The 16794-nt window shown below is 45.8% G+C and overlaps 1 protein-coding gene across 4 annotated transcripts in view; it reads left to right on the top strand.

The window, feature by feature from the left end:
* GABRB1 (gamma-aminobutyric acid type A receptor subunit beta1) overlaps positions 1-16794 on the top strand; it is a 176415-nt gene that overhangs the window by 88552 nt on the left and 71069 nt on the right. For 3 of the 4 annotated variants that reach the window (XR_008308068.1, XM_053253366.1, XM_053253365.1), the window contains exon 4: positions 15030-15250. Coding sequence is in view for 3 of the 4 variants with exons in the window: in XM_053253366.1 (XP_053109341.1) it covers positions 15030-15250 (221 nt within the window). In the remaining variant the exon portion in view is untranslated. Of the gene's footprint in view, positions 1-1997; positions 2135-15029; positions 15251-16794 lie in introns of those variants that run through there. The other variant, XM_053253367.1, reaches the window with a different exon arrangement.

Below are 16794 nucleotides of genomic sequence, written 5' to 3'. Positions count from 1 at the left end.
AGGCTTCAAGTTCCCTCCCTGGCTTCTCCAAGACAGGGCTGAGAGAGATTCCTGCCTGCAACCTTGGAGAAGCTGCTGCCAGTCTGTGAAGACAATACTGAGCTAGATAGACCAATGGTCTGACTCAGTATATGGCAGTTTCCTATGTTCCTAAGTCTGTAAGAGTGGCTGACCTGCCCAGCAGGGGAGAATGATTGATGCGCTGAGTGCGACTTTGGCCTCATTTCCATTAATAACATCTGGATGAGGCTAATGTTCTGTTGTAATCTAAAAGAACTCTGCAGAAGAATAGGAGGGACAAACTAGAGTCTGCAAAGCAGAAACATGTTCCAGTGGCTGGCTGTATACATCACAAAACAAAACTGCTTTGATGTGATGTCAAACCCCTTAAGATAAAATGAGGTTACTCACACATATGTGCAAAACCGGGCTAAGGGAGCCTAGCCAGCATGTGTGAACCACCAGGATTAGGCCAATCCTGGCGTCACCATGACAGCAAACCCACCTATGGAGTCACCGCATTATTGGAGCTCCGGGGGGGGGGGCAGGGCAGCTTGAGGTGGGCATCCCAGCACCCCAACCCTCAGAACTGCCGGCAGCAGCTGGTGCTCATCTGGGTGGGTGATCCGCCCACCCAGGGACAGTGGAACAATTGTCTGCAGGGAGGTAAGCTCTTTCGGGCTTCCTCCCCACAAACCGGGTAGCCTTTTCTCACTGGTCATGAGAAAGGGCTCAATGTATTGTTTCAAATATATGTTGCACTATTAACACCTCAACACTAGATGGGAACTTCTACAACAGAGAGGTCATTCACACAATCAAAAACTAGTTTGGGATCTGTGTGTGCTCCCAGTTTTTGATTGTGTGGAAGCAAAGTAGGAGGAAAACCTGGGTAGAAGTGATTGTGTAGAAGCAAGGTAGGAGGGAGCCCAATAGAAAACTAGCATGTCAAGGGGAAGATTGGAACTGTTCTCTCTAATCTTGTTTTCTCTGTGCAGGGAAAATGCTTTGAGGTTTAAAAAAAAAGAAGGAGCATTCATTCACATGAACGCACACATACACTTTGATTGTGGTAAAGTATATTACCTCATCTGTGAGGATTAGATCTAATTATTGCATTTGCAACTTCACTTATTTTTGTAGTCTCCATCATTCAGATTTTAAGCAGAGGCTGATTAGCATGTCATTTTAACATTGTGCTTCAGTGATATTAGCACGGCTTTATCCTCACAACTTACCAGTGGGGTTGGAAAGGTGCCTTAGGAACACTGGTTACCATAACAACCTGATAATAAAGAAAGTTATAGCCACCTAATGCAGTTTTGCTGAAGGACACTGTCAGATTGTATGAATTTGGTTTATTCTTAGAAATATGACATGTGATGTGATCCGCCTGTTTTGTAATTCAGGGGTAAGCAGACTTAAGGCTTCTGGGAGTCACTTTCTTTTTTCTTTCTTCTTTTTTCCCCCTGGAGCCTTGGGAGCTACCAGCACAAATTAGCAGCTCAGAAGGTGGAACCAATTACAAAATGCCAGCTTGTACAAAAAATTTACATTGACAGAATAAAGGATTTTTAAATCAAAACCCCTGCAGGACAGGAGCGGAGCTATATGTGGGAAGAAATAAAAGGGAGAGAAGGGAAACACAACCCTGATCACTAGAAGAGAGAGAGGGGAGATGGGGAATAGAATAGAATTTTATGGATCCATCAAATGACCATATAGTTTATATATATAAACAGTATGTCTAAAAACAAAGCAAACATAAAATATAGTGAGGTACTTCACTTGATTAGTGTGAAGCACCTTGAGGTGGTTTGCAGGGAGAGCAGGCATATTATTATTATTATCTATTATATTAATTCTCATGAGTGTGCCTTGGAATGTGCGTCCCAGCACCCAGCTGATTGGCTGGGCAGTGGACACGCCTGATTGGCTGAGGCGCACCGAGGAGGATTGGTCGCCACTGCGGCGGGCCTGGTTGCGGAGGCCAGAGGTGGTGGCAGGCCAGGCCTGCCCATGGAGGCAAGGCCCAGGAGGGAGGAAAGAAAGTGCGGGGGCAGAAGTGGCGGTGGGGAGGAGAGGCGGCTGTGCCCAGAAGCAGAGACTGGGGCAGAAGGTGGCGGGGAAAGAGGTAACTGCCGGCCCCAAAGAGCGCACAGATGCTCTGTGCAGGGTCGACTAGTTGTTGTTGTTGTTGTTGTTGTTATTATTATATTAACATTTTATATCCCGCTCTTCCTCCAAGGAGCCCAGAGCAGTGTACTACATTTCTCCTCACAACAACCCTGTGAAGTAGGTTAGGCTGAGTGAGAAGTGACTGGCCCAGAGTCACCCAGCAAGTATCGTGGCTGAATGGGGATTTGAACTCAGGTCTCCCTGGTCCTAGTCCAGCACTCTAACCACTACACCACACTGGCTTAGCCTGCTCTCCCTGCAGACTATTGCCCGCAGAGCCCTGGGCAGCTGGATTGGCAGCCCAAATGACTACAGGCTCCGTCTGTGGGGATCGGGGGCCCCAGAAGTCCCAGGATGCCCCACGTGAGTGAGCAGGCATTCTGAGGGGACCCCCAAGCCCTAGAGGCTGCTTGTAGCCTCCCAGTCAGGGGTCTACTTGTGTGTTGACTGCACGCCGCAGCGGCACACAAGCAGAAAAACAAGGTTAGTGGAGCACTCGCTCCATCAACCTCACTCACCCACGAGCCCGGTGGTTCCAACAATCACCAGGAAGCGCTTTCTGGTGATCGTCTGAATAGCTTCTGTAAATTAAACCTAAAAAGAATCACATCAAAAGACCATGGGTCTAAAAACTAGGCAGTAGTCAAACAAAGAGACATAAACCTTAAAAGGACCATCTCAAGAGGGCTCAAAGCAGAGTGAGGAGGAAGCCTCAAAAAGCTTACCTTACCACGGACAACAATTGCCTCTGGTCAGGGCATGGAGATCGTGCACCCAGACATGCAGCTGCCTTCTCTGTCAACAGGGAGGGTTGAGGGTTTGAGATGCATCGCCCCACCGCTGCCCCAGAACTCCCATAGTGCACCAAGTAAGTGTGCAGTGCATTATGGGGATTCCTCTGACACCAGCCAGGAGCCCTTCAGTTTCCCAGCCCTGGCTGCAAGCTGGTTTCCTGGCTTCCTTTTTTAAGGAAGCGCAGCCCAGTTTTGCATGCGTGTGTGAACCACCGGGATTGGGCCCAATCCTGGCAGCACCACGGCAACATACCCACTTGTGGAGCCACCCCTCAATATGGGGTTAGGAGAGTGAGCGCTCTCCTAACCTCGTTTTGGTAATCGTGTGTCAACTGCAGCTGCTTGCAGCCATGGTTAGCAGACTCGGGAGAGGAGGGGAAACCACTATTGCATATGCGCGGTGCATTATTGGAGCTCCAGGGGTGGGGTGGGGTGGGGTAGGGCAGGGCAGGGCAGGGCAGTGTGTCTCAGCACCCAGACCCCTGAAGTTAACAGCAGGAGCCGGTGCTCATCTGGGCGGGTGATTCACCCGCTCAAGGAGGCAGAACTGCTTATCTGCGGGAAAAGTAAATTGAACCTGCCTTCGCTGCAGACCGCCCTCTAGCCCTTCTCACAGAACGTGAGAAGAAGCTCTTTGTATAGCTCTCCTTGGTTCACTCACATGACCACATGTAGTGATCTAACTAGCAAAAGAAACCCCCACTTTTCCATAGTACAGTTTTGCTAAAAACATGAGTCTGGTTCAGCTCACACCACCTAAGTGGTCTGCCGAATCATATGGAGAGGGGCATGTGCACAGACATCTCCACCACTCCTGGCATGGCCTCCCACCACTGCATAATCATGGGGTGGGGGGATATCCAAAACTCTTTCTACCACACCATTTAAATAGTAATATTTGTTACTATTGAAAATCAAATAGTATTTGATTCTGATGAGTTTCAGAGCTGACTCTGTTCTTAATTTATATTAGTTTGCCTTTTCACTCCACTCCAACTATGTATTGGCTGTCAAGTAAGGGTTTATGATTGCTTTGAATCTTTGACTCCTCATATGTTCTGCTCCTGGCTATGAAAAGGGTTGAAAACACCCAGTTTTGCAACAGCAACTCAATTCTTGCATTGCCTTTGATATCTTCTGTTATTTGTCAATGTACATCGTTTTCACAGACCTGCAAGCTTTCATGCAGTCTAATGTGTCTTTGTTACTTTTTCGTCTTTGCCTCAGCTCAGCTATTATGGGAAAATGAGACATGCTCAGACATAAGGCTAGAGGCATTGGTACAGGTGAATACTGATATCCAAGCTAAGCCTGTTATGCATTGAAAAATTCAATGAAGGCATCAAGTGTTATGGAATTAGCTTTCAAGTATTTGTGGAAATTCATCTGGCAGGACTTTGATATGAGACGGCATTGGCATGAAAGCATAAAAGATAGATGGCAATGCATTGAATATCAATTTAGGGATGAGAGGCAAGTTCAGAAGAGTGTCATCATTTAAACTGGAAGAAAGATACTGATTTTGGATCCCATCAAATAAAATCACCAGTTTCCAGGTCATAGAAAACAAGTGGATTTGTTTGTCACTGAGGCATCGGTTTTAAAAGAAAATCCCATCCACATGTTTGTCATTTCTGGATGCTAAAAGTTAATTAAAATGTGTTTCCTTCTCAAACAAAACTCTGTAGCTCTCTTAGCTTCATCTTCAAGTGCTGACAGAATTCAAAGAATTGAATTATGAAGTACTGGCAGCATTATCAATTAGACCTGGAGAAATCTAGCCTCAACCATAGTGTCAGACAGATTTTTCACATGGGATCCCTATCTATTTAAGGCAATTATTCCTTCCATCCTTTCAGGAAAAATATGTCAGATATGATACAGGATGTGTAAAGGTAGACTGAGATAATATTTTTTTAGGATTACCCACTGTAAATGGAAAGGCATTTTTATCAATGTATTTTAAAAGAGGGCAGTTCCATTACCATCCATGGCCAATATATATGCAATGATAAATGACAGAAATCCTGTTAATGTTGACACTTAGGAGAATTTAGGAGGCCAGTAGGACACTAGATTTTATTCTTTCCATGACTTCCTGGCTCTCTAGAATGTTGAGGATCTCCTTGAAAATTAGTAATGCAATGTATCCCCCTATGATCTTCTACCACTTCTCTTCTATTGGGATCAACAAAAAGATGCATGAAGGATCTGTGAGCACAACAGTGGTACACATCAGTGGACCCTGTCCTGTTGATGCCACATAGTTTCTGACATGTGGAGCAAAGGATGGGGATGCTATGACAGTAACTCCTGGCAAAACCCTTTGAGATTGGGGTTACCAGGAGGAGCTTGTAGAATGTAGAATATAATTGAGTTGGTCTCTAGATTCTTCAAAGAAGAGATGGGGTCAGTTTGAGTTAATATGATTAGAACAAATCTTATACAGAAGTCTTCTGCTTAAGGTGGCATAGAATATTCACCAGTTTCAATAATGAGGATCAAAAGTAGTAATTTCTGGTGGGTTTACCCACCCACCCCCACCAAAAGTGTGAATATTCTTTTTATTTCTGATTCTGTTCAGTACCATTTCCCTCCTGCTTACAGTATGTCCTCATCTTTTCCATTTAGTCACACAGTTGGGCAGTCCCACCTGAGCAGGACTGTGTGTGAATGGATTACATCACTATACTATGTTTGACATTGAGGCATGTCTCACAATCAGTGAGACTCGCCTGAATGAGGTTAGTGGGGAGAGTGGGCTTAGCCCGCTCTCCCCGCAGACAAGCACGCCGGCAGCCCGGATCGGCTGCCCTCATGACTGCCAGCTCTGTCACGGAGCCGGCGGGGGCTGAGGGGATTGGGGGCCATGCGGCCCCCGGAAGTTCCAAGATGCCTCACACAAGTGCGTGGGGCATCCTGGAGAGACCTCCAAGGCTGGGAGGCTTGTTTAAGCCTCCCAGCGGGGGTCTCCTCGTGTGTTGCCGCACTGTGGCAATACATGATCAAATAGATGGGGTTAGCAGAGCGCTCACTCCGCTAACCTCATCTAACGGGAGGGCTACCTAAGTGGGTTACCCGCTTCGAGGAAACCAGGCTCGCCTGTGAGCCCAGTGGTTCTCATGCATGCCCCAAAGCGGGCTAGGCTCCCTTAGCCCGCTTTTGGTTGATCGTGAGAATCTCTTCATTACGTCATTAAATAAAATCACAGCCAGCCAGATTTGCCTACATGATGGCTTCACTAAGGGCAAATGATAGCAATTTAAGTAAAGAAGTAAACATTATTTATCTATTATTTATTTTTAATTTTGGCATTTATATACCACTTTTCAGGCAGACTTCCCAACGCGGTTTATGTAAGCTTCAATTTAAAAAACCATACATCAAGCCGCGTGTTTAGATATTCACATGCTGAACCCTTTTGGCTGTGTCGCTTCTTTCGTCTTTCCTCCCCTCAGCTCCTCCTCTCAGAGCAAGGTGGTCCCTAGGTAGCTCTGTGTTGGCAGTTGGAAGGGAGGGGCCACCTCAACTGGAACATGGGAGCTGGAAGGTGGCAGCTTTCCAGCCTGTGTCTGTCTCTTCTCATTCTTCTTCAACATTAGGGTTGTGCAATCTTATCACTCCGACAGGAATATCAGACTGATATGACCATTATTGGGCATACTTGGAAGGATTTCTGATAGGAGAGCAGGGAACCCCGATAGTTGGAATTCTGACTAAAATCTCTGCTGTCCTATCTGAAACAGTGAATGACTGTGCCCTAGAACAGTTGGTCTTGGAACTAACCAGAGAGAAGGCGACCTTGGACTTAATCCTGAGTGGCACCGAGGACCTGATGTGTGGCCAGTGTCATCGACCCTTTAGGGAACAGTGACCGTAGTGCGATCAAATTCAGCATACATGCGGGGAGAGAATCACCAAGGAAATCTCACACAGACACTTTGAATTACAGAGGAGGAAACTTCTCCAAAATGAGGAGTATGGTGAAACTAAAAGGAAAGGGGAGCTGAAAGGGAAAATCAGGAGTCACTTCACTCCAGAATGTATGGAGTTCACTCAAAACCACAATACTAGAAGCCCAGTTAGATTGTATAAGGGGATTGAAAATAAAACTGCTAATATTACAGGTATAATGCCCTTATACAAAACTATGATGTGGCCACACCTGGTGTACTGCATACAATTCTGGTCACCACATCTAAAGAAGGACATTGTAAAACTGGAAAAGGTGCAGAAGAGGGCAACCAAGGTGATCAAGGACCTAGAGGACCTTCCTTATGAGGCAAGGCTACAACATCTGAGGCTATTCAGTTTAGGAAAAAGACGACTACGGGGAGACATGATAGAGGTCTATAAAAGCATGCATGGTGTGGAGAAAGTGGATAGAGAGAAATTCTTCTCCCTCTCACATCACAGTAGAACCAGGGGTCATCCCATGAAATTGACTGACAGGAAATTTGATTGCCAGGAAATGTGGGGCTGCCTTTGTACGTAGTCCGGACACTACAATGGGACAGAAATGCGGAAGCCAGATTGGGCTCTGGGACAACACGAAGGGACCACATAACACTGGTTCTAAAAGAACTGCACTGGCTGCCGATATGTTTCCGGGTGAAATACAAAGTGCTGGTTATTACCTATAAAGCCTTTAATGCTTGGGTCCAGGCTATTTTAGAGAGCATATATTACTATGCTCTTTGTTACCACTATCAGCCTCATTTAAGATTTCTTTACTTCATGAGCTGAGCTTCAGTGAGTGGGGGGCAACCTGGGTGGCTTTAAGAGGGGTATGGATAACTTCATGGAGGAGAGGTCTACCAACCGCTACTAGTCAGAGGGCTACAGGCCACCTCCAGCCTCAAAGGCAGGGTGCCTCTAAATACCAGGTGCAGGGGAGTAACAGCAGGAGAGAGGGCAAGCCCTCAACTCTTGCCTGTGGGCTCCCTAGAGGCATCTGGTGGGCCACTGTGTGAAACAGGATGCTGGACTAGGTGGGCCTTGGGCCTGATCCAGCAGGACTGTTCTTATGTTCTTAAACCCTTCCAATTCTGATATCAATATCAGGAGTAAATGAGCCCTGCTGATTGTAGAGACTTCGCTCCAAGCTGGCTCAGGGCTGGTTTTTAAGGGCTGCACTCCCAAAATCAAAGAGTTGGGGTGCAAAGGAACCCCCCAGAAACTAGCTACTGAGCCAGTGTGTGCATCCTGAGGGGTTAGTCCCCCCCCCCATTTTGGAGTGCAGACTTTAAAACCATGCTTGGAAATACTGAGGCGATTCTCATAAGTGAGCAAAAGTGGGCTGGGCTCCCTTCGCCCGGTTTTGCTCACTCGTGAGAACTACTGGGCTAGCAGGTGAGCCTAAATACCCTCCCCTTAAATGAGATTAATGGAGCAAGCTCTCTGTTAACCTCATCTTAACGATCATGTGTCTGCCGCGGCTGCTCACAGCCGCGGCAGGCACACTCAGGGAGGGGGGAGAGGGGATCCCAGGAATGCACACTGTGCACTCTACTGGGGCTCCGGGGAGCAGGGCGCTGCACAGTGGTGCTTCTCTTCGCCCAACCCCCAGAGCTGCCTGGTGAGCTGCAGCCAGGAGGAGGAGTACAGGAGCACAGCCAGGAGGAGGAGCGAAGCCGCTGCTCCTCTGGGCGGGCGATCTGTCCACCCGAGGAGATGTGTGTGATCATCTGCGTGGAGAGCAAGTCAAGCCCACTCTCCCTGCAGAACCCCAGTCAGCTCTGCACATTGATCGTGTGTAGAGGCTGACTGTCTCTCTAAACTGGCTTCAGACCTCGTTTTTAAGCACTGGTCGATATTGACTCAAACATCTTTATTGGAAAGCAGTTGGAGATCAAGTGCAAAGCTCTTGACCTGGTTTTTAAGGACTGCACCCCTAAAATTGAGGGATAGGGCCAAGGTGGGTGCGTCTTGAGGGGTTACTTTGGCCCCCAAGCCCCCCTTTTGGGGGTGCAGTCCTTTAATTCCTAATCTGGACCGAGGTTAGAGAGACATTGAGGCGGGTCTCACAATCAAAGAGACCCGCCTGGGGAGAGTGAACGGGGAGAGCAGGCTTAGCCCTCTTTCCCCGCAGATGACCAGCCAGTCTGCTCTGGGCGGCCGCAGTGGTCACCCACACGACTGCCAGCTCTGTCATGGAGCCGACTGGGGCTGGGGAGTTCGGGGGCTGCATGGCCCCCGGAAGTTCCAGTATGCCCTGCACGAGCACGCAGCACACACTGGAGACCCCCAAGCCGGGAAGCTGCTTTTAAGTCTCCCAGCCGGGGGTCTACTCGTGAGCAGCCATGGCACGGAGCAGCACCACAGCAACTCGCAAGCAAAAAAAAACCGGGTTTGCCGAGCGCTCACTCTGCAAACCCGGTTTAAGGGGAGGTTTACTTGAGCGGGTTACCCGCTCAGGAACCACCGGGCTCGCAGCTGAGCCTGGTGGTTCACACGGTTGTAGAAAACTGGGCTAGCAGAGGCTAGCCTGATTTTCTACAGTTGTGTGAATAGCCTCATTATCTCCAAGCCAGTTTCCCATAAAGATGATTGGGTCAATGCCAACCCAATGCTGATAATAATAGTTTTGGGGAGGCCCTATAAGACTTTCTGGTATTTTTCTTCCATATCATTATTGGATCTGCATTGATCTGATATTTCTGCTGATGCACAGGCCTAGTAAGCATTTCACCTCAAAGGCAAAAGCCAATATTAATAAACATTTTCACAAGGAGAACTGAAAATGAAAAGTTTTTTTGAAATTCTTCAAGAAAAGTGCTGTGGAATTTGGGCTCAGTACTACTTCTGCCCTGTATTTACTGTAGATGTTGCTAAACACAGTTTAGACTGGATTCTCTAAACCCCGATTCTCTAAAAAGCTGGACACACACACACACAAGGATTCCAATGAAAGGATTTTTTTCTTATGGACATTTGGCTGAAAATTATAAGCAGAGTGGAAGTTATGTTAATAGAAAATCCAGACGCAAAGCATGCATTAGATGGATGGAGTTAGTTACTGACATGGGTTTCTTCTGAATTTGGAGCGCTTTAGCATATTGTTGTAAACCGCCCAGAGACGTACGTTTTGGCCGGTATTAAAATATGTTAAATAAATAAATAAAATTCATCTGCAAAATGTGGATAATGCCATCCATCTCATGGGTATTTTGTGGGTCATACTTAATTAATGATTTTAGAAAGCTACAAAGTGATGCCATTGTAATCTGAATATACAGAATGCCAAACTGATTCTATTTCTGATTGAGTATTTTCAAATATCATGGACCTCAGATGCCATCACATTGAAGTGGTTTTGATCAGCTTGTACATGGGGGCTGTTGTTTTCATTGGCCCTCAGTCACAACCCTGGCCAGTCACATGGGTAGGTTTGTGTCTTTGTTTATAACTTCTTACCTGTCTTCTGAGGCATAGATTTTGTACTCATCACTTACTCTAGTAAATTCAAACTCTTGAAAACAAAGTACTTCCTTTTGGAAGTGTTGGCTATGCTTTTTCTACAAATGCAGAAATCAATATTGGGCCCACAGTGCATACTGCAAACCGTTAATTTTGCCATGGTTTCATTTATGGCAGATTTCATTCATAGCCAAAACCTTCATAGGCAGGGCACTTTCCAGATTAGACCCTGCAATGGGGTCACAATAAATCTCCAAAGTGTGCTTCCACACTTCCTGTGTTGTGACACTGCAGTCCCTACCTTGACAGCATGGTGCTGTTCACATTTCCAATGCTTCGTTTTGGATTTAATCACTGCATTGTATGTCTGCCGTGAAAAGGTTGCTGTATTTTCTGGTTGTTAGTTTTTGCAAGACTGCTCCCCCTGCTGGGTGCTTTGCTATTTACATTTTGAATGCAATTTGCCTGAACCGAAGCATTTTGCTGCTGTTGAGAGGTAATCTGGAAGGCACCCAAGAGAAGAGAACTTATCTGGACATCCTGATTCAGAATGGCTGTGCTTAGTAGTACAGAGGCTGAGCAGAATGAAGCCCTACAAGTGATAAGGTCACTTATTACAGTGATGAGCTGGACCTGCCTCCCTAGAAAGATATCTGCTAATGTTATGCAGCCATTACAAGCTTTTTAATTGCTTACAAATGCACAGAACATGCATACTGCTGCCATATGGTGGCTCTTCGGGTTTTCTCAGAAAAGGGACTTGAGTGCCAGGTATTGCCACCCTGAAAGGCCTTTCTGTCTCACCAGACATTGCATCTGCTCTATGCCAGCTTGCCTGGGTGGGAAAGGCAACTAGGAACCAAAGGGGAAAGAAACTATGACAGCTGTGTTACTATAATGCCTTTAATTAGAAATGCAGAGGAGATCTGAAAGCTGCAGCATCCATTGCCAAAAACTATGGTTGCAGGACAAAAACTCATCGCTTTGACCTAGAAAACTGCATCACAAATGTTTATTTTGGCTGTGGTCACTGACAACTTTTTCCTAGCATTGGTCTGACTCATGCCCACAACTTAATGCAATTCTTTTAGGGTGTTGTTGGGTTTTGTTTTGTTTTTAAGTGCATAGAACCACTTGGATTACTCAGATGTTAAAATTGTTCCTATAAGTGAATTGGGGGGGGCCACCTCATTCTGAGATGTAAGTAGTTCATCCTTATTAAAAGGTTTCATTTTGTTTAAATCTTGCCTCTTATTTTACTTCATATGTATATGTGCCTAGTTCTCAAATCCTAAAGCTGCAACTTACACCTCCCTATGAAGTTTTTGTAACAGTTTTGTAGACAAGTCATATCACAACGAAGGGCCTCTGTTAAATAACCTTTGCCTCCACTGGAGTTCTCCATTCCTATGAAGACATTCTGTGTATGCAGAAAAAGTTGTGTCGAAACACCCTATCCACAAAGATCTGTGAGCAGGAGCTCACACAGATCTAATGTCCAGCTTCTAAATCTTTTCTGAAAAACCTTCATGAATGACTGATTCTGACAAAATGTCCCTCACACATGCAGTGGGAGCACTTCCTTGCATTCAGATATTGTGTGGGAATCAGACTCGAGACAGGATGGTTGGTATTTCTACGGTTGCAACACTACGAGGTCATTTACATGGCCAAGTGGGCGGGGGGACGGAGGCTTCACTACAATCACCTCCTCCCCACCAGACGATGAGCAAAATGTTGCTGGGAGCGCCATCCATGCTCCTGCGATCCCACATGAACTGAAGTGCAACCTTGTCGTGATGCATTTTCATGGTGCATTTTCATAGAGCTAGGACAATGCATCCTAGCCTCTGGGTATGTCCCAGTGCACCATGCACAGTGCATTAGGGGAGTCCCTCAGGAGACAGGTGCTCTAAACACCCATCTCTGTGTGTGGCCCGGCTAGAAGCAGCCTGAGCTTGCACCCAAGCAGGAAGCTTGGGTCACTGGAGTGCTTGTTCACTTAACCTCAGCTAAAAGCCAAACTAAAAGCCGGGTTAGGCGGTGCTGCCCTGCCAGGATCAGGCCCCATCCCGATGGTTCTCACCCGCAGCCTAACCCAGGCCAGGCTTCCCTAGCCTGGGTTAGGCTGCATGTGAGAACACCCTATGGGTGGATTCACTCGACCACTGATGACGTGTTGGTCAGATTTTGGCCCCCGAGAGCACACGCTTCCAAACAGGCATGATATCCGAATCCACTCAAGTCCAGCTCTCACACTTTTCTCCCAACGTCTGCCTCTGACAGAGTCACTGCCCTATTTGTGTCAATATGTATACCATGAAGGGCTGGTATACTCATCCTTGGGAATATGAACTTCTTTCATATTGGGAATATGAACTTCTTTCATATTCCCAAGGGAAGATTTGCAGTCTGGTCCTGATGCAACCAGCTAAGTGAAACTGAACTGGCTTTCTACACTAGAAAGAGGAAGAGAGCCAAACAGCTCCACCTCTCTTGCAGCTTAGGCTCTCTGATGGAGCTGCTGTTGAACTGAAGGGCAACCTTGTTGTGATGCATTAGAATGAGGCTGCTCCAGCAACAGCTCCTATGATGACAAAAAAGGGATGATGCTGGGCCTGTTCCTTGACTGCCCCTGCCCTTTACTGCATAGCACCAGAAGAGCTGGAAGGAAGTGGGGAGATTGCTGGTGCAGATGTGCCAAAAATTACGTATGTTTGCACAAATCTTTGCAAAATATTGGATTGTACTGGAGTTGGGATCCATCTGTCCATCCAGCTGTGATGGGGCCATTAACTACATGGTCTGAATAAAAAATACACAGAACACACAATTTATAATACAGTGGTCCCTCGACTTACAAACTACTCGACATAAGTATTTTTCGAGTTACAAACGGCAGTTTTAGATCCGGTTTTAGATGCGGTTTTTTCGACTTACAAATTTTTAGATGGGGTTTCCTCGACTTACAAATTTTTAGATGGGGTTTCCTCGACTTACGAATTTTACATGCGGTTTCCTTGACTTGCCTGCCTGTTTACTGCCTGTTTATTCTTGAAAAGAAATGTTCCTGTGCAGTTTGCAAGCCTTACTGGGGGGCTGGGTCTTTTTTCTAGGCTCCGGAACGCATTAATCCGTTCCCAATGCATTCCTATGGGAAACCGCTTTTCGACTTACGAATTTTTCGACTTACAAATGTGCATTCGGAACGGATTAATTTCGTAAGTAGAGGGACCACTGTACTACAACTTGCATTGATGGGGGAAGCTGCAATCAAGAAACCGACTGAAATTCCATAGTATAAACCTGTGATTAATCAACAAAATGATTAATGTGCTTGATTCTATCCAGCATGCCACATTATTAACTTCTAGCTTTTAGTTTATAATTTTTTCCCTAATTTTTACTGAGATCCCTGCCTTTTATAGCAACCTACCAAAGTCTCAACCCTCTGATTTTTCTTTAAAAACAAACACTCTGATGATGGATTATTAGAGCAACAAATCTGTTTTAAAAAACACAAACCAACACAGCTCTTACTTTTTTGTATTTCTGCAACTGAGCTTCCTTAGGCATGTTTTCCACAGTCTCCTAAAGGCTTCAGATAAGATTCTCTATCAAGGGCATTGTCACCTTCTTGCTGGTAGATTTCTAATACGCTACCAATCAAGTTGTTTTGATGTGTCTAGTGATTACTTTCTGCTCAGTTCAGGCTGACACCTTTGGCTAAGGGAGAATTTGTTTCATTGGTAGAATGAGTCCACATAAAGAACTATTAGAAAAGATGGTTAAACAGTGTGGTGGGGGGGATGTATTCTTTTAATACATTAGCAATTATTGTAGTACACACTCTATTAAAACTCTTTAATTTAGCGACAATCCTGCACACATATCGCTTAAATCTCATTGACTACAGCAGTATTTAACTGTGGGCTATGAGAAAAATAAAGCAAAGTCAACCCTGCTCTGCAGTAAGTTAGGTCTGTTCTATTGATAGTAACCACACAGGAAGCTGCCATATACCTAGTTAGACCATTGGTCCATCTAAGTCAGTATTGTCTACACTTGACTGGCAACGATATGCGTGGTGATGTAAATGGCCTCCACACATGTGTGAAGGTCACAAAAATGGCCTCCGCAAGTGCGCGGAAGCCCAAACTAGCTGCAGCCACCCCAGACTATCATTCAGGAGGCCAACAGGGGGCTTGGAGGAACCCTCGCAGCTGCCATCTGCCACCTCTGATGTCTCCGCCACCTCCTCGCCACCTCTTCTAAAGGTATAGAGGCCTCTTTCTCTCACCGTCACCCCCGGCACCTTTGGAATAGGAATTAGGGATGCCCCCTTTACAAGTATCCCTGAACTGGCCCGTGAACCAGTTCAGTCCAGTTCAATGGCCAAACCGAACTTGACCTGGTTTGGCTGAATCCAAAGTCGACCCGGCCAAACGGCCAGCTCGCACATCCCTATTGGCTATGTCCAACATAGGCCAATGCAAGCAACTCCCCTTAAACTCTTGAGTTTTCTAGTAAATCTGAAAAATTGGTGGTGCCATTTACTATCGTCACATCATCAAAAAGTAGAAACTATGTGAAATGTGCACACACTGATTTACTTTCTCTTTTTTGCTTTGTTGGCAGGACTACACACTCACTATGTATTTCCAACAGTCCTGGAGGGATAAAAGACTATCGTACTCTGGAATACCTTTGAATCTGACTTTAGATAACAGAGTGGCTGACTATCTCTGGGTACCAGATACATACTTCCTGAATGACAAGAAATCCTTTGTTCATGGAGTTACTGTGAAAAATCGAATGATACGGCTACATCCGGACGGAACAGTCCTTTATGGTTTGCGGTATGTAATATTTAATCTTACTTTGCAGCTGCTTCTTGTGGAATAGTTTCCCACATAAGAACTGGCAGACTGAATGAATTACCGCAAGAACTGTTTTCTTTAGCCTACTCAGGGATTCCCCCCTTGAGCAATTTTATCTAGTTCCTAGTGGCCAAAATGAATTGTAATCAAGGTAGGACAAAAAGTATGCACATTATTTCACTCAAAAGGAAAATGTTTTCAAGTTGTTAGAAATAGAGATATTCCATATTACATCTTTCTTTTTATGTTGTATGGAATTGGTGCATATTTACATGTAATATTGTCCCCGAATGCAGAGAAGGAAGGCAGGTAAGGCCTTACTGCTAAATGGTAAAGGCAAAGCGTGGCGTCGAGTCGGGGTCCATGCCTAGTGACCACAGAGCACTGTGGTTGTCTTGGGTAGAATACAGGAGGAGTTTACCACTGCCTTCTCCTGGGCAGTATGAGATGATGCCTTTCCACATCTTCCTATATTGCTGCTGACCAATATAGGTGTTTCCCATAGTCTGGGAAACATACCAGTGCGGATTCGAACCAGCAACCTCTGACTTGGTAGTCAAGCCATTTCCCACTGCACCATTAGGTGGCTAAATGGTACCAGCTTTATAATGAAGTCTGGCCAATTTGGAGCAGGTTGGTTTGTGTGGCGAAATTCTCAGCTTACAACCTACAGACGACTATCTGGAGAAGAGAGTGGCCTCTAAGAATATATTTTAAAAATCACCTAATTTTTTCTCTTCCAATGTTATACATTTTTCTCCTGTCTTCCAGTTCATAAAAGCTTCTGGGTTTGGTTGCCTGGAAATTATTCTGAAAGGCCACCAGGCAACTGAGTGACTAGTTGGCTACCTTCTTTCCATCACATTTGTTGTCATTAGATATCCTTTTGTGAAAGCCCTCAGTAATCAAACGAGATAACACAGTGTCAGGTCAGCACAAAAAGACTTAATAATTAAAGAGAAGTCACAGTGGGTTCTTCATGTATAGTATGAGCCCAGCTTCCCAGTTCAGGTGACCACCAAGCACTGTGTTATCAAATGCTGGGTCAAACATCCTTCCCTGTGGCCCCATATTTTAGGTAGGCTGTTTGTTTTCAATTGCTACATGTATATGTATTTATTCTTCATTTCTTTTAAAAGGGGTGGGGGTGGGGTTGCAAAACTGTTCCTGGTATATTTTTGTGACGGTATGGGCACTAGCCAATCATCCACAGCTGGCTTTTGCTGCAAACCTGCAGAAAGGGAAGGCACGAGCACAGAAACAAAAAGAAGAGGAAGCCTCAGAGATGCACTTAATATAATGTATTAAGGCTCAACACATTTTGGGTCAGATGATAACAGACAGTGAGGCGGGTCTCCATAGGGTTTGCAGGGAGAGCCAGCTAAGCCCGCTCTTCCCGCAGACAAACAGGGCGGCAGCCGGCAGGGGCTGGGAGGATCGGGGACCACGCAAGCGCGCAGGGCATACTGAAGAGACACACACCCCGAGACAGGAGGCTGCTTTTAAGCCTCCTGGTCAGGGGT

Source organism: Hemicordylus capensis, chromosome 5 (genome assembly GCF_027244095.1).
Source record: "Hemicordylus capensis ecotype Gifberg chromosome 5, rHemCap1.1.pri, whole genome shotgun sequence".
Taxonomy (NCBI): domain Eukaryota; kingdom Metazoa; phylum Chordata; class Lepidosauria; order Squamata; family Cordylidae; genus Hemicordylus; species Hemicordylus capensis.
Note: the sequence above shows the minus strand (reverse complement) of the source record. Positions and strands in the feature narration are given on the sequence as shown.